At 40.7% G+C, this 27,354-nt stretch overlaps 1 protein-coding gene across 12 annotated transcripts in view; it reads right to left on the reverse strand.

Moving 5' to 3' along the window:
- Positions 1-27,354, reverse strand: part of TACC1 (transforming acidic coiled-coil containing protein 1) — a 116,509-nt gene that overhangs the window by 30,209 nt on the left and 58,946 nt on the right. For 9 of the 12 annotated variants that reach the window (XM_032329009.1, XM_032329012.1, XM_032329013.1 and 6 more), the window contains one exon: positions 2,170-3,271. The exons of the other annotated variants lie outside the window; for them this stretch is intronic. In XM_032329009.1, the coding sequence (XP_032184900.1) occupies positions 2,170-3,271 (1,102 nt within the window). The remainder of the gene's footprint in view (positions 1-2,169; positions 3,272-27,354) is intronic. 12 annotated transcript variants of the gene reach the window in all.

Below are 27,354 nucleotides of genomic sequence, written 5' to 3' on the forward strand. Positions count from 1 at the left end.
GGCTGCAAAATTCTTTCTATGCGGTGGGATACAAATAAAAATGTCATACTCAATGAATGTTATCATTGGTGAGCAAATGATTATCAGGAACCTCTGACAGATAAGAGGAGTAGAAACACTCAGAAATGCCTCATATTCGAAGTTATAGATGAAAAGTGAACTTCCAAATATTTATCAATATTTAAAACCAACATTTCACTACTGAGAACATTTACTCGTAAATGTCTCGCCATCCAGATTAAAGGCAAGGGTGCATACAATAGTTGACAATGGGTCAGATTATAACTACTGTAGATGTGTATCCCTAAGAAGCTTATGGTGACTTTATATAATTCATCTTATTTGAGTCATAAAATACCAGTTGTAGACGGTACAAGGTCTCCACTTTACAGAAGAATCTGAGATGCTAATTGCATGCATCTTTTAAAAAGCCCCACCAAGTAACCTGCTAGCAGAACTTCTAACTTTCCACTTGATCCTACTTCCACTGGCACACTCCAGCCTTTCCTACCGATGAAGGGATTCTCTAAACAAAACCCCAGTTACACAAGAGGCAGAACATGCTCTCTTACAGAAAGAACAGGGAGACAAGAGTTGACTGTGTTAAGAGTTTAAAAAAAAAATCTATAAGGTATGGTAAATCAACAAGCTCACTCACCAAGAACAGAACAGGAGGAAATGCTTCTGGGTGAAGGGGGCAGGACTTAAAAGGGTACTTCTCGCTACTGCAAATCAGGTGTAGGATAAACTCCCCTCCCTTTTGTTTCAGATTTAATGTGATCTGACACGAATGCACTGGCTACGCAGCTTTGACAAGCAACTGGAAGGGAGGTCCCCCGATGACTCCTTATCAACCTTGTTAGCCAGAAACCCCCCCATATTTCAGACATCCCACATTACGAAGCACCAAGGCAATGATGGGGCCAACAAATACCCAAAGCACTGAGTAGACAGCGGTAACTAACCTCAGTCACAGAGGAGACCCTGAGGTTGCCCAATCAATATTTCCCAGCAACCATTTAACTGCTCATATATCATCAAAGAACAGATCAAGAACTACTACTGACAGTTCATTCACTTTAGACATTCTGGGGATGCCGAGGAACTGATTCTCATGGCTCAAGCTTCTTGGTCCTGATGCTTTCTGCTCTTTAAACTTTTCTAATACAATTCACCATGCCATCTAGCATGTTCCATCAGGCCACACTAATGCTTACCATTACTTCCCTGACCCATCTATGGTGACAGCTGGAAATAATGGTTCTTCTCATCCTCTCTTTTCACATTTCATCCTCCATGTCACTGGTCCTTCTCTATATCTCATTTTTAGTAAAGCGTCACAGGGTCACAAAGGGATATATTGTCATCAACTCAAGTTCTGAGAACAGATAACCTTGTAGCAAATTTAAACTGAAACTTTACACGGAATACAGCTTGATCACTCCGAGAACTCCAAGGACCTTGCAAAAGTGGTTACGGAATGGTCCCAGAAAGCGGGGGAAGGGGAGGGAGACAACACACAACAAAAGACTAATTCAGTCAGATTGACATGAATGTTTAAAATGTTCTTGATTCTCATTGGACATTTACTGCCTTACTGATGGAGCCAGAAGCTAAACTTGGAGACATATGAATTCTTACCAACTTTTAGCAGTAGGTTTGTTTCCAACAAAAATCATAGCTTCCTGTTTAAAGTGAAAGACTTCTAGAAGACCTTTTGGGACCATTCTGCACATGTTACTGATAATAGACAGGTAATCTGGAGGCTTGGAATTTTTGTTTTATCCATAGAGAATCTGAAGGTGGTGGCTAGCACTGACCGTTGAATTCTGTAAAGTAATTCCTGACAGCCCAGATAGGATTTCTGAAAACCATCAAATCTCTACCTATCGTACACTATTTTTTTTTTAAATAGGAGATAAGTACCCAAGGTGTGGAGCTGAATAAGCTGAGGGTTCAGAAACAAGGCAGACACCTGAAAAGGAAACCTCTGATATTTCTGACCATACACTGGACTTAAGCAAAATAGTGTGGACTGCCGCACAAAGCTATGAGCTGTGTGTCTGCCCTGAGGCACCTCAAAGGTAACTTCCGTTGGCCAACCAGAGCAGCGGGCTGCCAAACTCAGAGAGTACACAGAACACAACACCCATACCCGTTGTCACTCACGTTATTAAACGCGACTTTGCCTTCTTGGGTGATTCTAAGATTTCATTAGTAAGATTACCGGCAGGAGAACAAAAGTCACTGCTTGCTAATGTTGTAGTTGGTTTAAAGGGATCCATGGATTCATCAAAGTGGTAGGAGCCCTTAGAGGAGAGAGGGGGTGAGCTCTGCAGAGTAGAGTGGCCCCCAAAGGGAATGACGTTGTGGTGGTCCCACTGGCTGGGATCCAGCTTAGCTGATGCCTGGGAAGGAGGAGCACTGTGTACAGTGGGCTCTGCAAGTGGGTCCGCACCTTTGGCGCCCACCGGCTTACTAACGCTATCTTTCTGTACCTTGGGAGGCAGTTTGCTACCCAGTTTCCTGCCAAGCTTCCTTGGAAGGCCTTTCCTGGTCTCTACATTTTCCATGTCTTCTGTGAAATCAAACTCTAGTTTCAGAGGTGAGTTCCTTGACTCCTCCAACAACTCAACTCCTGAATCGTTGGTGTCACTGCAGTGAGCGCTTGCTGTTTCCTTAATATCAGGGGGAGATCTCTGGATCCTGGTACCTCCTAGCAAAGGATTTGTGTTCCCATCCATCTCACTGGGACAGAACTGATAGGATGCCTGGGGGAGAGACGTGCCTTCCAGGGCAGTATCAGTCTCTAAGAATTCGCCAATTGTCTTCTTCCTCAGAGAGACGGGTTTGGGTTTTCTTAGCCTGCTTCTGTTGGTAACTGGCTCTGGAGAGGAGCTGCCAGCCTTTAGGTCAACCTCTGTGGAAGCCTCCAGTGCAACCCCCATGGTGCCTTCTGTCATTGCCTTGTCCAGGATGGCTTCTGGTACGCTGGAGGGCAAAGCCTCACCCAAGACCACAGTTACACAGCCATAAGTGGCCTTTGTTCCTAGAGCTGCTGGGATATCCGTGACATTCTTGTTTTCTATTGAAAATGGCCTCACTACTGAAATTTTGCTACTCTCATGTTCGGGTTCTTCTTTGAAATCCTTGATTGCGTAAGAATCACCAGCCTGCTGTACTACCTCATTTTCTGAGGTTCTAGAGCAAGTCTCAGATGAACATTTTTCAACCACTTCTGCTACCAGCTGTTCATCAGCTTCTTGTGATTCTAAAACAAAACAAAAAAGCCATCTATTAAAGACTTATCTTTTTGACATGGATAAATAATCTCTTCCAGCTGAAACCACAGAGACAAGCAGCAAACTCCTCTCTCTTTGCATCTATTTATTTATTTATTTTAAGATTTTATTTATTTGATAGGGAGAAATACAGAGAGAGAGGGAACACAAGCAGGGAGAGTGGGAGAGGGAGAACCAGCTTCCTGGGGGAGCAGGGAGCCCAATGCAGGGCTTAATCCCCGGACCCTGGGATCATGATGAGCCGAAGGCAGACGCTCAATGACTGATCCACCCAGGCGCCCCATCCCTCTTTGCTTTTATGAAGTTAAGGTCAGCGGAGCAGCCCTAAAGGGAACAGCCAGTGCTACACTCTAAAATCAATGTTCCTAGCCTAAATTGTGTATGTGTTTTATCCCAGTTATATAAACAGTAATTATAGCAAATAGATCTATTGAAGAAAGAGCTAAATAGACTGAGAGACTATTCCATAGTTTAAAATGACTGGACTGGAATGGAAAGAATGTTAGATACTGCCAGCTAAGGTAGATGGGTCAGAGCTGGCCCCTGACAGCTTCAGGGTCCAAATGCTACACAGGAAGATTTTCATCTTTGGATGTCAAAAACAAGTACTCCCTCTTCCCCCAGAATATTGTTTAAAGTACTGAACTGTTTCAAAATTAATGAAAAACCCACCATGGCCTACTCATGGCCTGGTCAGAGGAACTTCTTTGTAGACTTAAAAAACTAAAAGAATATGGGGCTCCTGGGTGGGTCAGTCAGCTGGGCATCTGCCTTTGGCTCTGGTCGTGATTCCAGAGTCCTGGGATCAAGCCCCATGCCTGGCTCCTTGCTCAGCAGGGAGTCTACTTCTCCCTTTCCTTCTCTCCTGCTATCTCTCTCTCAAATAAATAAATAAAAATGTGTGTGTTTAAAAAAACAAAACAACACAAAAACCACACACACACACACAAAAACCCTTGAAATTAAAAAAAAAAAATCTAATTTGAAAAATCAGATAGAGAAATGGTTTAAAAAACAAATAGTCTTGGGGTGCCTGTCTGGCTTAGTTGATAGGGCATGCATGGGACTCTCGATCCCAAGGTTGTGAGTTTAAAGCCCGTGCTGGGCATAGAGCTTATTCAAAAAAAGAAAAATCAGCTGAATTTAATAAAACTTAAAAACACTGATGTTATTTAAAAATAACAACAAATAGTCCTTTTTTTGCTAAAACACAAATCATATAATAATAAAGTTATTTTCTTTAAAAGCTCTGTCACTAAGCTGGGCCAGGTATTCTCGCAAAGCACTTGTGAATATAAATAAAGATCCTCTTTAACTTGGGTTTTATTAGAAGAAAAGCTGCAATTAGGAAGGTGTCCATGAGGGTATTTCTTTAAAGCACAAACTAAGAACGTGCTTTTCTGACTTAGATACCTGAAGTAACAACAGAATAGCAGGGGCAAAAACTGAATAAACTGGTACGATCATGGTATCTCATGATTTTAAGGAGAACTCTGAGGGGACCCTCTAATCCTACTTCCTAACCCCAATCCTAATCCAGGATCAAAAAAAGCTGAACACCACGGGAAGAGTTTTTTAAAGCGCTCAGATATATTTTCACACGACTCCTTTATGATTGGAATTAGGTCGGCAGTGGCTCACAAACTCTTCTTCACATACGCTTCAGATATTCTACTAAGGTCCACTATGAGTTTGGTTTTCAAATAGACATTTAACTATTATTAATGCTGTACTTAAGAAGCTTTCAACATGTGGTATCTGGGAATTGTTTTAACATACTTCAGAAGAATTTTTTTAAAAAAATAGAAAGTAAAGGGGCACCTTGGTGGCTCAGTTGGTTAAGTATCACATCATGAGTTGTGACGTTAGGTTGTGAGATTGAGCCCCACACAGGGCTTTGTGCTGGGCATGGAGCCTCTTTAGGGTTTTCTCTCCCCCTTCTCCTTCAGCCCCTAGGTAGCTTCAGGATAAGGGGGGGTCACAGGAAAGGCCAAGCCAGGATAATGGGGTTGGAACTTTCAGGCCCACGCCATCCTCTTCTCAGGGGAGGAGACAAGCCGGAAGTGAAGTCTAATCACCAACAGCTAATGATTTAATCAAACATGCCCACAAAATAAAACCTACATAAAAACCCCTGAACAACAGGGTCTGGGGCTTCCAGGTTAATGACCTCCTCAAAGTGCTGGAAAGGTGGTACCAGAGAGCGCGGACATGGACATGCTGCACCTTCACCTCACTTTGTCCTTTGCACCCTGAGTTCTGTGAGTCATTTCTAAGCAAATCACCATGCCTAATGAGGATGCTGTGGAAATCCCAAATTTAAAGCCAGTTCATTGGAAGTACTGAAACTTGATTTGCAACTGACATTGCAAGTTGGGGGAGGGGGAGGCACACAGTCTTGTGGGAATGAGCATGTAATCTGTGGGGCCTGTGCAAACTATGGATAGTTAGTGCCAGGATTCACTGAACTACTGATGCCAAGTTGGTGTTGGAGAATCTGAGAACACAAAAAACAAGAAATCTGTCTTGAAACAGTGAATATTCAACTGAGATAGCCACAAAGGCACCTGAGAGTTTTTAAAATGATGCTTTTAAACACTGCAGTATTTTATTTTTCCATCAAAAGATTGAAACTCATGAGGCACCACCTTCACATACTTTTTCTAAATTTTACACCTGCAAAATTAAGAAATTTGACAAATTGTGAGACACTCTTAATAACTCAACTTTGAAACACAAATTTCCTTCTGCTCCTTTCAGGAGGAGCTTCCAGGACAGTTCAGCTAAAGTATATTTTCAGGTACTAAGTGTTTCAAAACTTCATTGGTCACTACTTACTTGTATAAATCTCAATAATATATAACCCAAATATAATCTCAATAATATATAACCCAAACACAAGTGAAATACACTTATTTAGACTCTAATTTAGTTATTTTGTATTTTTCGATTTCATAAATCCCATTATTTTAAAAACTGATGTTTTGAATCTTTACAACTATAATATATATCACTTCTCACAATCTAGTCTTTTAATAAATAGTTCTATTTCTTTTACCCAAGTGATACAAATAATAATGAGATGTTTTCATCTAGGTGTAACCCACTGTGGCATATCTGAGCACAGAGCAAATGCAACATGGAGAAGAACTGCAAGGGGTCAAAATTCTGGGGCTTTGGTGAGGGTAATGAATAGAAAGAGAAATACAGAATATTTGAGAAAGAAAATGGGGTAAAACTGGTAATGTTCAGTCCTTGGCTGGCCATAGGACTAAAGTTGATGAAGGTATCAAAGATGATTCGTTAAGTTTTTAACTTATGGAAAGACAAGATGTATTACCATTCACTGACATTCAAAAAGTACTAGTAGAAGAGTCTGGGAGCTGTCGGAATGGGGCCAGGAGTTTGGCTTGGACACGCTGAGAACTGTTTGGGCCTTTGAAGTAGAGATGCTGTGTAGGCAATAAGCTCAGAGAGATCTGGGATACAAACAATACTTGATACAATTGAAGCCATGGAGGTAGATGTGATTCCCTTAAAAGTCACATTTTAAGGGTGGCTCAGTGGGTTAAAGGCTCTGCCTTCAGCTAAGGTCATGATCTCAGGGTCCTGGGATCGAGCCTCCCCCCCTCTCTCTGCCTGCTTCTCTGCCTACGTGTGATCTCTGTCAAATAAATAAATAAAATCTTTAAAAAAATAAAATAAAATAAAAGTCACATGGAATACCACATAATTACAAGTTATTTCCATTTTACACTTTTTCATCGTTGACCTCAGCATATTTTAAATCTGAATTTCTAATTTATTTTTACTTGTTTTTATTTTTTTTTTTAAGATATTTATTTATTTGGAAGAGAGAGAGGGAGAGACAGAGCATGGTGGGGAAGGGCAGAGGGAGAAGCAGGCTCCTGCTGAGCAGGGAGCCCGATGTGGGTCTCAGTCCTAGGACCCTGGGACCATGACCTGAGCCAAAAGCAGATGCTTAACTGATTCAGCCACCCAGGCACCCCAAAGCTAATTTTTTTTTATAGCCGGTATCTTTTATTTTTAAAAAAGCATATCTAGAAGTGATTAATCCAATTTAAAATAAAACTTCAAGACAAAAACAAGCTCGTAGATACAGAGAGCAGATTGGTGGTTGCCAGAGGTGGAAGGTGAGTAAAATGAGTCAAAAGATACAAGCTTCCATTTATAAAATGCTTTAAGTCATGGGGTTGTAATGTACGGTATGGTGACTACAATTAATAGCACGGTACTGCATATTTGAAAGCTGCTAAGAGAGATCTTAAAAGTTCTCATCATAAAAAAATAAACTTGAAACTATGTATGGTGACAGATGTTAACTGGACTTACTGTGGTGATCACTTTGCAAAATATAGAAATATTAAATCATTATGTTATACACCTGAAATTAAGGTCAATTATGTCCCAATTTTAAAAAACTGAGTTTTAACCATCGTTGTGAACTAAGAGTAGTATTATTAATAATGGCATCATAGTTTTATATAAAATTGTCCAAAAATGTTTTACGGATACATACTGAAACATGTATGACATGATTCCTGGAATTTGCTTTAAAGATATTTAAGCAACAAAAGAAGAAGGGGAAAAAAGGGAATGTTGGAAGCAAGTTCGAGAAAATCTTGGTAATTGTTTCATCTCGGCACTGGCAATATGGAAGTTCTACTTTTCTGTGTGATGTTGGGAGCTGATCACAATAAAAATCTGCTTCTTTTCTCTCCTAATGTCTTCACCTTGCCATTGACTTGTAAATATTCACCATTAGTCTCCCTCATGGGATCCCTGGGTCTCCACACCCTCAATCCTCTGTCCTTTCTACAGACCTGAGAACCGTGAGGGGAGGGCAAGGCTACAGACAGGAGAGTAGTGTGACCAATACCTGCCCATTTCTTGGAACCTCACCATCAACCCCACGCCCCCCAAAAGACCAAGGGGAAACCTCTAAGAGCCACCTTTCACTTACCTCTCTCCTAGCTTTTGGTTTCTGCCCTAATCTTCTCTATTAGAAAAGGGCAGGGCCTTTCCACTTTCCCCCACATCTGTGCACTCCTTCTAGACCATGCCCCTTGTCCCCATCTCCACCAGCTGCTTTTGCCAATAAGAGGGAGCATACCTACCTCACAGAGTGAGGGGACAGGGCAGGCAGCCTGAAAGCTAGAGGAGGAGGAATGACAAAGGAGCAGGATCTCAATGTTAAAACAGAAGTTCCAAGGCTGCCTGGCCCAGCCCCATCCCTACAGCTCTAGGGATTAAGGAGCTTTGTGGGCTGCCTGATAAAGCTTGCCACCCACTGGTAGGACTGCTAGGAAAGCAAAGCTCCTCATCTAAATTCAGCCTGAGCAGACAGGTAGAGGAACTCTGCCAAGACGACACCATGCAGGTGCCAGGCAAATTAACATGCCCAGTCATGCACCCAGTCACTGAGGACCCCACCTTGGTCCAGTATCTTCAGTCCCCCCTAGAAAGTACTTCCAGGTGGGACACAGCAGGTGGAAAAGGATTGCTCACTGACTTACTAATAAGTCAGTTTGGGGAGTTGCGAGAATGTCAAACAAGAAAACAAACCAAAGGGACGCCTGGGTGGCTCAGTTGGTTGGACGACTGCCTTTGGCTCAGGTCATGATCCCGGAGTCCCAGGATCGAGTCCCGAATCGGGCTCCCAGCTCCTTGGGGAGTCTGCTTCTCCCTCTGACCTTCTCCTCACTCATGCTTTCTCTCACTGTCTCTCTCAAATAAATAAAATCTTAAAAAAAAAAAGAAAAGAAAAGAAAACAAACCAAAGAACTCAAAAAGATATGTCTGAGTAAGATCTGAACCTTACTAAATCCGAATCCACCAAGTATCCCAGTACCAGCTGAGCCTATAGACCTAGTGATGCCCGAAAACAGAACCTAAACTTCAAGTACCACAGCACAGAAGTACAACGCCTCTCCCAGCAGGCTCCGGTTCTCAATCTTCCATCAGTTAAGAGTTTCAGTCACAGCTGTCCATGCTTGCTTTTCATTCGGAAACATGGTTAGGTAACTGCCTGACCTCTATTCATCCTTCTATTCTTACAAAAACCCTGTATATATTCCTTAAAAATCTTCCTCCAGGGTGCTGAAATGCTCTCTCCCTGAGAAAAGTCTGATGAGTGTGGACGATTCCAACAAGCACAGCATTGCCTGGCAGTTTTCTGAACACAGGCGGTTAGAGATTAGATCAGTAGATGAATGCAAAGCAAACAGAGGAAATCCAAAAATAGACCAACATTTCCACTTCTGCCACATTTGTTGCTTTTAACACAACCCTTCCTTTCAATTATCAGCCTCACCTAAATCTAAAAGGCTGTGTGAATCGCCCAGAGGTGCTTTAAAGCAAGGACATTTTTATCCTTATTCAGGATATAGACTATTCTAATGTAAAAGATTTTCCCTCCATTTTCTAGTATTTTCAAAAGAAAAGGCACAGAATACCGAAATTTTGAAGACAAGGTAACAGTCTTCAGACATTGTGGTTTGCACTCCACATGTTGAAGATACACTGAGTTAGAAGACAAGTTTATGAAAAAGCTTGAAAGCCTCAGAAGAGGGGAAACACTATTAAGACGAAGTGTTTTTGAAGCTCAGAAGCATATTCACTAAGATACATGGAGAACCTACTCAGCTAGGTGCTTTCATAAGTACGATCCCATTTAAGAGGAGACAGAACAGAACCATTTGGAAAACAGTGGATATTAAACACTTCTGGTTTGACACTATTCTCAAATATGCTTGCCTTTTCCCCCCTCAGATTTTAATTTTTTGGTGAAACACCGTTTGGAAGCTCTTTTTAGATCTGCCCATCAGTTCCTCTCCCTTAGCTACAGAAGGTCCCCTTCCTGCATTCCCAAATACCTGATGTGTAAAGTGAAGAAGCTGCCAAAATTTGAACAGGCCTCCTGTATCACACAGACATATACACTGGCCTCTTTCTAACCTCAAAATTCACTCTCTCACACCCAAGTTGAAGATAGAAGGTCTGACTTAAGGCCTTAAAACAAAATCTGAGGACCAATACATGAAAATGAACGACGTTTATAGAAAGTCAGGAAGGGTTCGTAGATAAATTTTCAAAGGGTCCACAAAGCCCCTGAAATGCAAAGAAAAGTGACGTCAGAGCATTCTCCAGGGGAGAAAATCCAAAGCCTTCTTCACAGCCTGGCATTTAGGAATCACTGCTCTTGAAGACTGTTATTTCTGAACCACTTTTAGGGTCCTCAAAAGTGCTCCTCTCATTACTTTATAGTCATAACTTTAATTCGCCTTCAATCACTACAGTGAGGTTTAAAAACTGTTCAGCTACTAAGGGAAAAAAATCTTAACATCTAAGAATAAAGCTTGTCACCTCTGAGAATGTTCAAAAGGGATGTGCTGCAAGTGCTGTTCTAAGCACTTTAAAGTGTGGACTAAATCTTTGAGGGAACATTCACTAAAACATAAATTCAAATAGGTTTTGCTTAAACCCAATTCAGTTCCCTTACTTCATTGATGTTGACATCAAGACTGGATGAGGAGACTTAAAGGGACATTAAGTCCCTTCCCTGGACTGAAGGGACATTAAACATCAAGTGGGAGTGGGTGGGGGAAATGGTCTCGCCAGTACCCAGGTGTGGCAGGAAGGGAGACTCGGCAGATTATCCTGGGAAAGAGAATCAAACCCCAGGAACAGACTTGAGTAAGTATTTTCTTTCTCTGGACAGTGGTCCTGGTTTTATTGTGCAGAGTGCAGCATCAAGTCAAGAGACCCTCCAAATTTGGGGTCTTTGGCCTAAACCTGCAGATTTGGCCTAAGTCTGCAGACTTACATGGAGCTCTTCTCTAATAACTGCTGAATATTAAGAGAACATTGATTTGAAGGGGGATGCACACCACTAGCCTGCCCAGTGACCCTGGTCTCAGCTGGCGGCATTTGGAGGTCAGGTGTTATGAAGCCCCAGTAGACAGCAGAGAAGCGGCCACCCACAAGGCCTGGTGTCCTGCAAGAAACAATGAAATGGAAGAAAAAGGAGGAAGCAGCACTGACTACAGTGTCAGGCATGGTGACTGAGCATTTTACAAACAAAAACTTACACAATTAAAAGGAGGATTAAAGAGGACACACAGACAGAATCTCCTGTATTAAGGAATCTCCAAATGGGAAGCAGCAAGCAGTTTTGGTGAGCAACCAGACCATAAATCCTCCTCCCCATTTCCCACTAAACAAAACAAAACAAAACAAAACAAAAACAACAACAAAAAAAATCCACCATCCCTGGTGCTTTCCACTGAACCACTGAGATTAAGTTCTATATGATAATGGCTACAAGCAAGCAAGCAATTTTTTTTAATCAACTGAGCCACCCAGGTGCCCCCTCAAGCAATTTTTTTTAAAATGGCCAAAACTTTTTTGAAAAATATGCTCACTTTCACACAATTAATAAGCAGGATACCATTTTCCAACCCATCCAATTTGTAAAAATTAAAATATTGATAATTCCCAGTAGCAGCTGCTAGATAAGGGGGCCAATAGGCGCGCTCATACATTTCGTGGGTAGGTCTATTGTGGGATCTTTCAGAGTATTTAGCAATACCTATCAGAATCCAAAGTGAATAGATTCTTTAATTCGTCAATGCCACTGCTAGGAATTTATTTTAATTATGCTCACAAAGAGGGCCATACATACATATGTAAAAGGAAGAAAATATTCACTGAAGGGTTGGTTCCTACACATTGATTTTGGGCAATTATAAGGTATCACAAAGGACTGAAAGATCACTAAATATGCAACATTATACCAAAATACCACTGGGTGTTAAGTCAAAAAGTAGATCTGTATGTGCTAACAGGATAGGATCTCCAAGACACATTTATATGGAAAAAGAAAGGGGAAGGACAGTGTTTGAAGAAACAGTTAAATGGTTATTCAAATTAAACATATAAAGACATAAAACTTATATTTTGAAGCTTAGAATCCTTTTTTAAGCACAAAAATTTCTTCTTACCCAAACTTAATCCCCTTTTACCCATTTCTCTTTTGTCTCCATTTCCCCAAAGGATTCCTATTTCCAACCCCAACTAGCTCCCCTATCCTTCTCCTCAAGACAGAAGTGTAGAACTCATTGTAAAAGGCTATTTTTGAAGTGTTCTGAAAAGTTTTTCTAAACTACAGTATTGTTGTAACTGCTTGACTCTCTAGATATATTACTTTATTTAATTCTCACAACAATCCTGTAACCTATTTTTTTAATCCCATCTCACAGATGAAGAAATCATGGCTCAGAATGGTGAACACACACACACACACACACACACACTCATGCTCAAGGTTGCACAAAGGAAGGTGGAGGGAGAGAGGGGATGGCAGCTAAATTCTAGTTTGGAGCAGGCAGGCCATGGCTCAATCATGAAGACAGTCCCCCAATTAATTCCAGAGCTATCCCCATTATCTAATTTCTCTTCATTCACAGGAAACTCCAAGTGGGATCACAAGTCAAGGAAGAAAGGGTCCAGGATGGGGTTTCAAATGCTATGGTGTGACACAAATATATTAATTATGTTATCAAATCCACTGAGGGTGGGCATCTGAGAGTCAGGAAGCAGAGGAACAGTCTCTAGGAATAAAGTACGAGTGCTATGCATCTGAGTGCTCAGATGTGAGAAGAAGAATTCATATGGCCATGTTGGGATACACATCTCAAATACAAGAAACTATTCCTACCTACTGCTCGAGTCTATCCTCACTGGATAGTTGTACAATCTCCCATGTTGTAATATATCTTATAATTGGGAAACCTCAATCTATACAACTATAGAGTAGAACCTTTGGTTACCAAGACCCTGGCCTGAATTTCTCTATTCGAGCCCAAAATGTGGGTCTTAGGTATTCATGGCCACATAAAAGATATGCAGAGAATAAAACAAACTTGGAAGGCCCAGCAATGACAGTGAAGTTTTATAAATGTACAACAGCAACTGACTATAAGCCGCAGTACTAAGATATTCTAAAGATCCAAACCAGATATTCAATGTCACCACTCTCTAATTAATTTAAACCATATGCTTCATCAGGACTTGAAGCCCTAAAATCAAATCACAAAATATTTTCTAAGATAATCATCTAACCAACCATGAACCGGCCCTCATGACCTGCAGCATACACTGTACTAGGCATAAAGAGACCACAAAATAGGTGCATGGAGCTGATAATCCTGTTAAGGAAACAAGAGCCACACTCAAAGCCCCTTCAGAGAACAATCACGTGCTGAACAGCGAGGGGAAAAACTACCACCTTCTCATATGGTCGCCACATCACATGTTTTATACAGAAAACACTAGTGCTGCTGGACTTCTGACTTAAAGGGAGTCAGTTTCTCATATCACCAACTTCTCTTCGCTTTCTAAAGGAGTGATTCTTTCTTTGAATTTGCCTTCATACTCAGCAAAAGAGGAGAACTTTCTACAGCATCATATGAAATAATCATTTATTTTTAAAAGCTGACTAAGTTGTGTTTTAAGAGAACCCTTTTTGGGGAGGGGAAGAGAGGGTGCAGAAAGAGAGGGAGAGGGAGAATCTTATGTGTTCCATGTCCAGCACACTAGCCTGACATGGGGCCCAATCCACAACACTGAGATCATGACCTGAGCCAAAATCAAGAGGTGAACACTTAACCAACAGGCGCCCCTAAGAGAACCTTCATTACTGACTTAGACGCAAGCTGGGAGGAGGTGGGATGAACAAATACAGGGCATCTAAGATATGGATTACAGGAGTGCTTAGGAAATCAGCAACTGGACCAAGCTTAGCATTTCCTCAGAGAGGAAAGTAAAAGCTGTTCTCAGTGCTGGCTCAGAGCAGAATGGGTCAGAGCCCACAACTGATTTCCTAATGTGGCACTCATGTATTTGTTCTACCACTCCCCAGGGCACAGGCAGAAATAGGTCCCCAAATCACTTCAATTCCCCCTCAAACCCAAACTTAGTTCATATTCCTTTTGTAACAAGGGCAACAATCAATCCCCTGAAATGTAATGACAGAAGAGGAGCACAGTATAAACACTAAACTTCAGACAGTAGTAGTGTTTCCCTAGAACTAAGAGTTTAGAACAACAACAACAAAAAAATACTTCACTTATCTGATCCTCAAAATATTACCCAAATGGATCCTCAAATCAACCCTGTGAAAAAGGCACAGCAGGGCTTATTAATTCCACTTAAAAATGAGACACTGTAGGTTAACAAGTTAGATAACTTAGATAATCTAAGTAGATCAATTCCTAGAAAGACACTAATTACTGAAACTGACTTAAGAGGAAATGGAAAATCTGAATAGTTCTAAAACACAGATAGAGACTAAATTGATAAATTAAAAACTTCCCCCACCCCCCCACACACAAAGACTTGGATCAGATTGGTGAATTCTACCAAATATTTAAAGAATTAATATCGGGTGCTTGGTTGGCTCAGTTGGTTAAGTGTCTGCCTTTGGCTCAGGTCATGATCTCATGGTCCTGGGATCAAGCCCTGCATCAGGATCCCTGCTCAGCAGGGAATCTGCTTCTCCCTCTGCCCCTCTCCCAGCTCATGCTCTCTCTCTCTCTCAAATAAATAAAACCTTAAAAAAAATATGAGTTAATATCAATTCTTCACAAACTCTTATGAAAAATATGAGGGGAAAAGACTTCCTAAATTCATTCTATCAGGCCAGTATTACCCTGAAAACCAAACCCAAAGCTATCACGAGAAAAAGAAACTATAGACCAATATCTCCTATTGAAAACAGAAGCAAAAATCCTCAACAAAATACTATCAAACTGAATCCACCAACACATAAGAAAGATTAAGCATCATAAACAGTGGGATTTATCTGAAGAATGCAAGGTTGGTTTAACATCTGAAAATCATCTAGGGTAATATACCATAGCAACAGAATGGAAGACAAAACCCACATGATCATCTCAAAATATACAGAAAAAGAATTTGACAAAACCCAAAATCCTTTCATGACCAAAAACACCAAACAAACTATGCATAGAAGGGAACTTCCTCAACTTCATAAAGAGCAGTCATGAAAATCTGTATCTTACTTAATGGTAAAAAGATTGATGCTTTCCCCTTAAGATCAAGAACAACACAAGAATATCAGCTTTTGCTATTTCTATTCAAAACTGTACGAGAAGTCCTAGCCAGGTCAGTTAGGTAAGGAAAAGAAATTAAGGGCATCTAGGTTGGAAAGGAAAAAGGAAAAACTGCCTCTGCAGATGAAATGTGCAATGATTATAACTAATAAATGAATTGAAGCAGATTTGCAAAATACAAGATCAATGTGCAAAAATCAATTGTATTTTTATACACATGCAATAAAAAAATTCCAAAAGAAATTAAAAAAACAATTCTATTTATCATAGTACCAAAAAGAATAAAACACTTAAAAATAACAGAAGAAGGGCAAGACTTGTATTCTAAAAACTATAAAACATCATTTGAAGAAACTAAAAATAATAATAGTAGAAAGACATCCTATATTCATGGATTGGAAAATTTGATACTCTTAACATGACAGTATTCCCCAAATTTATCTACAGATTGAATACAATCTATATGAAAACCCCAAATGGCTTCTTTGCAAAAATTAATAAGATGATCCTAAAATTCAACATGTGAAGAACCCAGAATAACTAAAATAATCAAAAAAACAAAGTTGGAGGACTCTTATTTTCTGATTTCAAAACTTACTACAAAGCTACCATAATCAAGACAGTGTAGGATAAACACAAGGAAAAGTATATAGATCAATAAAACAATTAAAAGTTCGGAGTCCATGCCTTACATCTATGATCAATTGACTTCTGACAAGGTTTGTACAAGGGCACAAAATTAATTCAAACAGTCTTTAACAAATGATGCTGGGACAACTGGCTGGACATCTACATGCAAAAGAAAGAAGCTGCACCATCTCCCCACAGCATATATAAAAATTAACTCAGAATCAATCACAGACCTAAATATAAGAGCTCAAACTATAAACTCTTAGAAGAAAATATAGGAATAAATCTTTGTGACTGTGGGTTAAAAGGCAAAGCGTTCTTGGACATTTTGTCAAGGGACAAAAGAAAAAGTAGGAAACCCAACTTCATCAAAATTAAAAACTTTTACACATCAAATGATGCCATCAAAAAAGTGAAAAGAGGGGCACCTGGGTGGCTTAGTGGGTTAAGCCTCTGTCCTCGGCTCAGGTCATGATCTCAGGGTCCTGGGATGAGCCCCATGTTGGGCTCTCTGCTCAGAAGGGAGCCTGCTTCCCCCTCTCTCTCTGCCTGCTGCTCTGCCTACTTGTAATCTGTGTCAAATAAAAATATAAAATCTTAAAAAAAAAAAAAAAGTGAAAAGAGGGGCTCCTGGGTGGCTCAGTCAGTTAAGTGCCCAACTCTTATTTCCGCTCAGGTCCTGAGATCACTCAGTGTTGGGCATAGAGCCTGCTTAAGATTTTCTCTCTTCCTCTCCTTCTACCCTCCACCCCCCAGAAAAGTGAAAAGACAACCTCCAGAATGGGAGGAAATATTTACAATCACATATCTAACAGGGGACTCTAAAGTACTCTTACAAATCAATATAAAAAGATAAATAACCCAGTTAAAAAGTAGGCAAAGAATCTATATAAACATTTTGCTAAAGAAGATTCACAAACAGCCAACGAGTACAGAAAAGATGCTCAACACTCTTAGATATTAGGGAAATGCAAATCAAAACCAGGAGATGTCACTTATCATACCTACTAAGATGGCTAAAATCAAACAGACAGATAACAAGTGTTGCTGAGGATGTGGAGAAACTGAAACCCTCATACACTCTTGGTAGGAATGTAAAATGGTGCAGCCACTTTGGGGTAAAGTTTGACAGTTCCTCAAAGTGTTAGAAATAGAGTTAACATATGACCCAGCAATTCCACTAGATACATACCCAAGAGAAATGAAAACACATGTCCACACATAAACCTGAACAGGAAGTGTTCGTAGCAGCATGAATCATAATAGCCCCAAAGTGGAAATAACCCTAACATCCATCAACTGAACAAAATATGGCATATCCATGCAGGAGTACTAACTGACAATAAAAACGAATGAAGTACTGATATATGCTACAACATGGACATGAACAGAGGCAATCACAAAAAACTACAGACTGTATAGTTCTAGTTATATAAAATGTCAAGAATAAGCAACTCTACTGATACACAAATTAGATTACCAGATGCCTAGGACTAGAGGGTGGAATGGCAAAGGACTGTCAATGGGTTCAGAGTTTCTTTGGGGGTGATGAAATGTCCTAAAAATTGGAGGGAGGCAATAGTTGTACAACTCTGTTAATATACTAAATACTAAACATCATTGAATCCTAGACCCTTAAAATGGGTGAATTGTATGGCATGTGAATTAGAGTTCAATAAAACTGTTAAAAAATAAAAAAGGGATATGGCTCAAAGGCTCAGAGCGGAAGCACTGTCCTCCAATTCCTACTAAAATGTTCTACTACACCACAGACTTACATTTCAGAAAATGCTTTAAATAGTCTCTTATATATATCACTTGTAGGAACACGTATTTCAGAGAGGTGTAGGTCTCACCATCACATCAATTTGGGATTTTAAATTTCTCTTGAGGAAGCCTATAATGTGCTAGATAGAGTCTATTTATGGAAAAAGGTGAAAAAAATGACATCACTCCTCTCTCCTACAACAGATACAGAGAATTTAAGAACCAGCCTAGAGACAAGACAATGAGCAAGCTCTAAGCTTTGTTCTTGTTTGGGGAGGAGAAGTTGTTTTTTTCAATGCTAATTTTTAACATTTGACTTCTTTTAAGACCTCCCTCACACATTCCCCTGTTAAAACTATCTCTTTGCTGCTAAAACTCCTGGAGAAGCCAAGGAGGCCAAGAAGCCTGGGAAACGGAGCCGGCTAGCTTCCCCCAGACTACGCTCAGTGGGGGTCTTAGGCCCTAGTCCCCACAGCAAACCAGAGCACCCAAAGCAGAGCTGATATTCCATCAGTGCCCCCCCATGCGGGGCCAGTGTGTGACACATAAAAGACTTCCTTCTCAACTGATTATCTTTTACATACAGAAAAAGTACATGTAAGTAGTGGTAAAGCTGTGCAGCTCTAAACTAACAGCTGTAAAGGATCCACATTTGTTCTTCATTCGACCCTTTCCCTTTGAAGAGCTCTCCTCCCTCAAATGTATGGCTTGGTCCTGCCCTCCCACCCCCACCTCCCCTGTTTGAATCCAAGCTTTAGGAGGGAAGTAAGTGTGATTCTGGCACTTGTGCCAACCCCTTCCTGCTAAAGTGGTCTGACCTGAGGAGACTGTTAATAAGGTACATATTAGCATTTAGGCATGTGTCCAAAATTCGAGGTTTTTTTTTTCCCCAGCTTTACATCTGAATTCCCAGTCAGTCCCTCTGATTACCTCAAAGCTGAAATGTATTTTATATACGTACATTCTTAGCCACTTAGTCAAGGGCACAAGCCTTAAAAAGGAGTAGAAGTGGACGAGATCTATATTGCCTGCGGGAGGGATAACAATACAAGCAGGCCTTTTCCAGGAACGCTGGGTAGAACCTCAGGGTATAGGCGGTAGAACTCACATTCCCCTGACAGCTACTGGGGCCCCAGGTCACCCAGAAGCATGAGAATAAGGAGGGGATTCCAAGTGAGTGAGTCAAGGCAGGAAAATGCAGAACATCCTCTTAGCTATGCCATAATTTTAAGATGTCACTGCTTAAAGCAAAAAAAATCAACACCCAACACCCTCTCCCACACCCACACCCACCCCTGACCAAACCCAGACAGCAACAAATAAACTGTCCAAACTTCCTCTTCCCCATCCTCCAGGAAAAAAAAAAAAAAAAATTTTTTTTTAATTACCAAGTAAAACACTACTCAGGAACTGCAGAAGGGGGCAGGGGCAAGTTTAGTAGTTTTTTTGCAAGAGATAAGGCGCCAGATGCCATTTCTTCTGAGATAAGCTTCTAACTCCTGATGAGGCTTACTGCAAAATATGACTCCATAGTTAAAGAATAATCTGGAAAGCCACTTAATAAGCTGAAAAAGCTTATACTAAGGATAAAGAAAATATTTCAAATTTCCAAACCAGCTTGTTATGCTGTTTTTTTTTTTTTTTTTAAAGATTTTATTTATTTATTTGACAGAGAGAAATCACAAGTAGATGGAGAGGCAGGCAGAGAGAGAGAGAGAGGGAAGCAGGCTCCCTGCCGAGCAGAGAGCCCGACGCGGGACTCGATCCCAGGACCCTGAGATCATGACCTGAGCCGAAGGCAGCGGCTTAACCCACTGAGCCACCCAGGCGCCCCTTGTTATGCTGTTTTACTTAAAGAGATCCAAACTCTACTCGGAAGGCCAAGATGACAATTTCATAAGAGGGAGGGGCCCACCAAACATGAGTGTCTGACCACCAGGCAGCCAAACCTTCTTCCCAGAAACCCATCCAACAATCAACATGTCTTCTCTTCTTGCTCCTGAGATGCCCTGGAGTTTCAGAGGCATCTGGATTTGTTCAAGGTTACATTTCAAATACATTAGAAATCCCCCACCACAGACAGAAACTGTGGAAGGCCCTCCCTGTAGGACTTTTCCTCCATCCTCAACTCCTGCAGCAGGAGGAGCAGAGAGAAAGAGCACGTGCTAACAGATGGGACTCCTCTGAGAGATGTGAAATTGTGTAACTTCACCCCATTGCTGCCAAACAACCAGAATGTACATCTCTTCAGAAATAATTACTGGAGAATTCAAAATACCAACTGCCTCTCTCACAAAGTAGCAACCGCCCACACAGGAGCTGGGGGCTGATGCAGGATAAAGGAAAAGAGAAATGAGCCTCCAGACAGAGCAACAGCAGCCGATTCACCAGACACATCAGATGCCTCCACAACAGGTCAGGGACCCTGGTTGAAGACCATGTTATTTCTCTGGTCTCTTCTGCTCCTGCAGTCTAAGAAAAGGGGCAAAAGGAAGGGGTGGGTAAAGTAACCAAGAGGCCCCCGGGGAAGAGAATAATAAAAAAGTCTGAAGTCTTTGAAATCATACCCTTTGGTATAAGTTTTTTTTTAAGAAATAGAAAAGAGTCTTATGCTAGTCAGCCTCCAAGATGGCCCCCAGTGAGGGTGCCATTTACCAGGTGAGATGAATCCCATCTCCTGGCAATCATGCCATTGGACTGACCCGTGGAACCAAAAACATATTGTGGAAATAACTGTGACTTCTGAGGCTAAGTCATAAAAGACATTACAATTCCCATCTTGCTCTTGGATCGCTCACTCTGTGGCTAGTCAGCTGCCATGCCAGAATACTCAAGCAACCCCATAGACAGAGAGGTCCGTGCACATGATAAAGTACCTGCCAGGCAGGAGTGAGCTACCTGAGGATAAGTTCTTCCAGCCCCAGTCAAGCTCTTAGATGACTACAGTCCCAGCCAATACTGTGCCTTCTCACAAATAACCCTAAGCCAGACTGCCCAGCAAAGCTGCTCCCCAGATTTCAGGCATATGAAAACTACGTGAAATAATATTTATTGTTCTAAGCTGCTAATAAGTTTTGGAGTAATTTGTTATGCAGCAATGGGTAACTAATACAGGCCTCTTAGAAACTCCTCTTTCTATCCGAAAATAGGTACAGAGTCCCAGGAGGCTGCAAACATCTCTGCACGTACCTCTTCTCACCCACACACAACTGACAGGTGGGAGAGAGAAACCAAAAGCTACTGGAGAATATGTCCCCTTCCTCTTAATTTCTCACTGATGAGTTGAAGCGAAGCATTAAGGGTGCAAAATGTTTTCAACAGAGCTGCTTACCCAGTAACATTTTTTTTCTTTCCTGTTGCTGACTCTGTCTAAATTTTGCTACTAACTCCTGAAATTCAAAATTCCTGAAGTACATTTTTTTTATTTCACGTATTATATGTGCCAAATTAATAAATGTGAAATATATATCCCCAATTGAACTTTTTTTTTAAGTTACTTTCACTTAACAGGATTCACTTAACTTTCACTTTTGAAGGATGTTCTCTCCCCATCATACACTCTTATCCTGGCAACATTTTAAGAACCTTTATTTCCTCTGATAAGTTTTCTCTTTAATCAGTTAAGAGAGAGAATCACAGATGCCCTGGGGAGATAAGCTGTATAATATGTCCAATAAAGCTCTCGAGGTGCAATCTTAAAAGTTGAATTTAAGACCCCACTCTACTATGAGCAGTAAAGACGCTAGCCTTGATTTCCCAATCTTTGGAATGGAGATCACATGCATCCTATCTCATAGCATCAATGTTCTAAATATCAAGTAAGATGCTGAAAAGAAAAAAAAAAAGCCTACTTGCTTCCAATCCACTAAATATCAGCTGACGCAGAAAGCCAGGCGGTCTGCTAGGGGAGAGTCTTATGATGGGAAAGCTGGAGATCAACAATATACTGTTATATTCTGGCAATGACATGGGAAAGAGTGTACCTGGACTGGCTAGGAAAATGTTTATCTGCCAAACAGAACTGCCAGGTTACATTTTTTCATTTGTGAAATAATGAAATACCCACTTGGCCATTAACAATCTAACCCCTGGAGATCTGATCATGTTTGTGGAAACTCATAAAATTAGGTTCACATACAAGCAAAGGTGAGGGTGAGATCGAAATTTACAAGCAACAAACCCAATGCTAACAGTTTTCAGGCAGTTCGGCAACCCTCATTTATCACATCCCCACCAAAATAGCTGTTTTGTTCTGGGGTGATAAACCAGGATCTTCCCATCACTGACCTGAGGTTAGGAGATTGCAACAAAATGGTTTATGCTGCCAGGACTTCCTATGAAGGGTGTTACTCCCCACTTGAAAAAGACACTACATGAAGTCTTTCACCTAAATATTTAAATGGCTTTAGACCACATCCATTTCTTTTTAAGTGGAGCATCTAATGGCAGCAACACCATTTTGGAAGGGTTGTCCTCAGCTGGACACGTACACCCGATGCCTTCAACCACCACAAATTGTCAAAGTAAGCTAGCTCGCTTTGTATGATGCTCTGGTAAGCCCCAAAATGGGGAGTACAAGTCTGAAATGAGTTTAATCCTTACAACATTTCTCAAGAAGATCTTGAATTCACTGTTCATTTTGAAAGAAAAATACTTTGTAGTTATTAAAATGTTTACTTTCAGCAGGCAGATTTTTCCCCACCCCTGAGTTTTTTATTTTCCCCAAGAAAACTTTCTCTTTGGGTAGAGCACCACACAGAAGCTCCACATGGCTCATTACACTCATATAAATAAAGCAACAAAGAAACATGGCCCTGGTCCCTAAAAACGTTATCTGGGAGGAGAAACAAAGAATTGTACCATGCTGCTGAAGTTTTCAAGCTTTAAACATCTTACAGGACTATAATACAAAAATTTAAATTCAACTGTGAAAGGGCCAATTACATAAAAAAATAAAAAATAAAAAGATTGGGATGGTTTCAGGTATTGTTGAAGGAGCCATGGGGTTGAACTATTAGACTAGGTAACATTAAGGTTCCTTATTACTCCCATTATTTCTAGGAAATTCTACTAAAGCCATCCCTTAGGGACAGGGAGAGGATGTTAAACTAAATTCTTAGGAGAGCCATACTCATGGATTCGACTGGAACACTTCAATAAATACTTAATGAAAAATGTCTGCATACTATTTTCTTATACATGTAACCCAAAGCCTTAGAATCAAAAACCTAAGGCTCCCATTTTAACAAGATTTGCATTCTAGGTCTTAATATATGCATAGTCTGAAACAATCCAATAAATATACCATTTCAATCCTACAATATATACTAACAATACACCACACCACCCATCAAATAAATTCTGAAACACCCAATTAAAACCATTAAATGAAATTAAAACCATTAAATTAAAACAATTAAGAAACACTTAAAGGGTAAAAATTTAAGATCTATATATTTGTACTTATATTAAATGATTCCCAAACTCTTCATTCTTTCCTAATTTCCTTTATTCATAACTCCTTGGATCTTTTAGTTAATTGAAAATCAGGTACACTGACAGACCAATGACATCTGTGGTTTTACAAGGGAGGCTAATAGCCAGTCAGCCTAAACCAGTCTTACCTTAAAGCCTTACCTGACCATACAGGCCCACGCTAATGGCACCTGGCACCATGCTTCATCATTAATTAATCATGGATAGCCTTGCCGCTTTCCTTTTATTTAAGATTGTATTTATTTATTTGACAGCGATAGCACAGAGAGAGAACATAAGCAGGGGAGTGGGAAAGGAAGAAGCAGGATTTCCCATGAGCAGGGAACCTGATGGGGCTAGATCCCAGGACTCTGAGATCATGACCTAAGGTAGAAGCTTAACGACTGAGCCATCCAGGCAACTGCCTTGCCGCTTTCTTTATAAAGTTATCCCAAATTACTTAGGCTTTAGATTTTTATCAAAATTATCTTAAGTGTGGATCTAGGTCAGCAAACATTTTTGTCAAGAGCCAAACAGTTAATATTTTAGGATTTTGCAGGCCATTCTCTGTTCCAAGTACTCAGCCTTGCTATTTCAGGGGCTCCTGGCTGGCTCAATAGAGCATATGACTGAATCTCAGGATTGTGAGTTCGAGCCCCACAGTGGTTGTGGAGCCTACCTAAAGACAAACAGAAACACCTTGCTAATTTAGTGTAAAAAGAGCTATAAGAGACAACACCTAAATGAGCAAGTGTGGCTGCATTCCCATAACACTTTATTTATGGGCCCTAAAATTTGAATTTCATATAATTTTCACACAGCCAATTTTTTTCAACCATTTAAAAATGTAAAAATAATTCTCAGCTCCCAGGCATAACAATAATTGGCCACAGCAGGAAGCAGGCCACATTTGGTCTATGAGCCACAGCCCAATTCCTGATCTAGACTACCAAAGTGTGTCAACAAACAACTTCACATTACCCCCAGGCCTCCAGCAGTAAATACCAGCAGATTGATCCTGTTTATCTTTCCTTCTATTTCAGGAGAACTATCCTATGTCTTTGAAATACTGAGGCATCTAATTAACACATCAAACAGGGTAGATTTAACTAGTTGTTCCAAGGGCATATGAGAGCTTCAGCACGAATTAAGATTTTCTTTCTCAAAAAAAGGTAACAATCTATAAATGAAGGTCTATGTGTGGTAAGGAGACTTCTAGTAGCAGAGGACATTCACTTTTAAAATCTAAAATGATGGACAAAACCACAGTCCACCAAAAAAAGGCGGAGGGGGGGGGACGGGGGAGGGTATGAACCTGAGATTGAACCTTCTTCAGAAATCCTCTCACAGGTGATGTCTCCTCACTGACACAACCCCAGACAAAGAGAAGGAACAGTAATAGCAGCAGCTTAAACAGTCTTTGTTGGGGAGGAAGACAGATAGAAAACAAAGAATTTCCAGCCCAAATATTACAGCCACTACTCTAGTATTTTCAAGGAACCTCTTTGGTTCAAGTTTTATTTTAGCAGTTAGTCTGAAACCAGCTTCTATCTGTGGCTTAAAAAAAATCTCCGCAACGTCATCTACCTTTTAATATCTAGAATGGCCTATAACTCTGTCTCCAGAAGCATTATACAGAGTAAGTTCCCCCCAAAAAACTTCCAATAAAAAGAAAATTAGGGGCGCCTGAGTGGCTCAGTGGGTTAAAGCCTCTGCCTTCGGCTCAGGTCATGATCCCAGCGTCCTGGGATCAAGCCCCACATCGGGCTCTCTGCTCAGCAGGGAGCCTGCTTCCCCCACTCTCTCTGCCTGCCTCTCTGCCTAATTGTGATCTCTGTCAAATAAATAAATAAAATCTTAAAAAATAAAAAAAAAAAAAGAAAAAGAAAATTAACTTCAAATAGACGTAGAAAATCAACTTCAAATGTTTCCCTGTGTTCAAAGAATCTGATGGAGTTTGGTGGGCCACGGGTATGGGATATAGGATACAGCCCATACATTAGAGGACCATTATATATAGAAAACCAGGATCTTTTACATATGTTAACTTCAATCCCTGACTAACAATTCATAAATCATCCCTCCAGAAGATACAGTCTTATATAAACTACCTGCTGCCCTACCACGTCCTGAAACCACAGAAATATGAAGGACCACATCCTGAAACCACAGAAATATGAAAGACTAACTTTATCAGGAGCCAAACAATTAACAATTTCAGGAGAAAGAGGACCATCCAAGCCTAGAAATTAAGACTTCAACATGAAATAAGTCTCGAGGAATTTTTGTCCACTAATACTGTTCCTGGTCAGACCTGTGCTTTGGTAATATTTTTGTATTTACTGTGCATGTGTAACAAGGCCATCAGCAAGACTCTGGACTAAGTCTCCTTTTACAAGTTGGGCAGAAGTTCTCAAAGGCAGGATACTACCAGGCTAATATGCAATCATCCTATTACTTAAAGATCCTAAATTGAAAGTTTTCTTAATACGGAGTGGTAATTTCCCAGATTGTACACCCTCCCCCCACCTCCTGCCAAAGACATGGCCTTCAATCCCCATCTACTACTCCACAGAGCTTCCCTGGTCCAAGACTCTCTAAAAGAAAACCTTTTAGAGAGAGTAAGAAATTGAGTATGAGCTAGAAGCTACCAAAACATATTTAAAAAAAAAAAAAAAAAAAAGAGTCAGTGGCACAGGAAGGACCAAACCATTGGGTCTCTATGGCTCTGGGGGCCTAAGCCATACAGGCCTCTATGCAATTAGCAAAGAATTTGTCAAGATGAATCAGACTACCAGCTGACAGAATGGTGAGGAAGGGGCCACCCAAGCTGAGGGCAATTCAAAGAGACTTTCAAATAGCTACTTAACAAGTCTGGTGAGCATTATTTAAATTTGATGGGAAAGCTTCAAAATAGTTCTTTCCAGCTTTCAAATCTCCTTTCTGATCTGCCTATCTTAAGAGAGGAAAAGGGAAGCTATGAAGAAGCGCATCTTCTGTGCTGTAAAGCTCAGTGCCACACTCGAGTGCTCCAGTACATAAACTTGCCCATGTAGTCTCTTCCAAAAACAATGGTGAAAAGCAACGGGGATGAGTTGAGGATATGGCTAAACTTTCAGCAGGGGAAAAGCAGGAGAAAGTTCCCGATTCAAAGCAAAATCAACTCACAAAAAGCAGGGATCATTTCACCAATAATTCCAGCTCCACAACGAAGTCTATCACAAAGCACCTGACTTCCCTAAGCAACCTGTGAGGAAGTCACGAAGCCATAAAATACGGTAACTGCTAGAAAAAAAGTCATCATTAGGTCAAAAACTAGTTAAGAGAATAACTGAAAGCTGGCTCTATCCACCATCGTAGGGTGACAGTGACAGATAATGGAAAAGAGAAAGCACTCAACAAGGACATACGTGCTCGAGTCCCTTCTCCAGACAGCAACTACTTAACTCTTTGAAAAGGGACGTCAACGCATGATGTCTCTGCTCAAAGCCCTCTGTTGTGGGTTAAACTGTGTCCCTCAAAAAGATATGTTGAGGGGCTCCTGGGTGGCTCAGTTGGTTAACTGTCCAACTCCTGATTTCGGCGCAGGTCATAATCTCAGGGTGGTGAGATCAAGCCCTGTGTGGAGCTCTGTGCTGACGTGGAGCCTGCTTAAGATTCTCTCTCTCCCTCTGTCCCTTCCCACCTCAAGCACTCGATCTCTCTTTAAAAGAAAAAAAAAAAGATATGTTGAGCTCCTAACTCCCCATACCTGTGAATGTGACCTTATTTGGAAATAGTACCTTTGCAGATGTAATCAAGCTAAGATGAGGTCATACAGGATTAGGAGGATCCCTATATCCACTGACTGGTGTCCTTAAAAAATGTCATGTGAAGGCACAGAAACACAGAGCAAAAGCCTGTCATGTAATGGAGACAGAGACTGAAGTTATGCTGCCACAAGCCAAGGAACACCAAGAATTACTAGCAACCACCAGAAGCTAAAGGAGACAAGAAAGGATTTTTCCCTAGAACCTTTGGAAGGA

Source organism: Mustela erminea, chromosome 21 (genome assembly GCF_009829155.1).
Source record: "Mustela erminea isolate mMusErm1 chromosome 21, mMusErm1.Pri, whole genome shotgun sequence".
Lineage (NCBI taxonomy): Eukaryota > Metazoa > Chordata > Mammalia > Carnivora > Mustelidae > Mustela > Mustela erminea.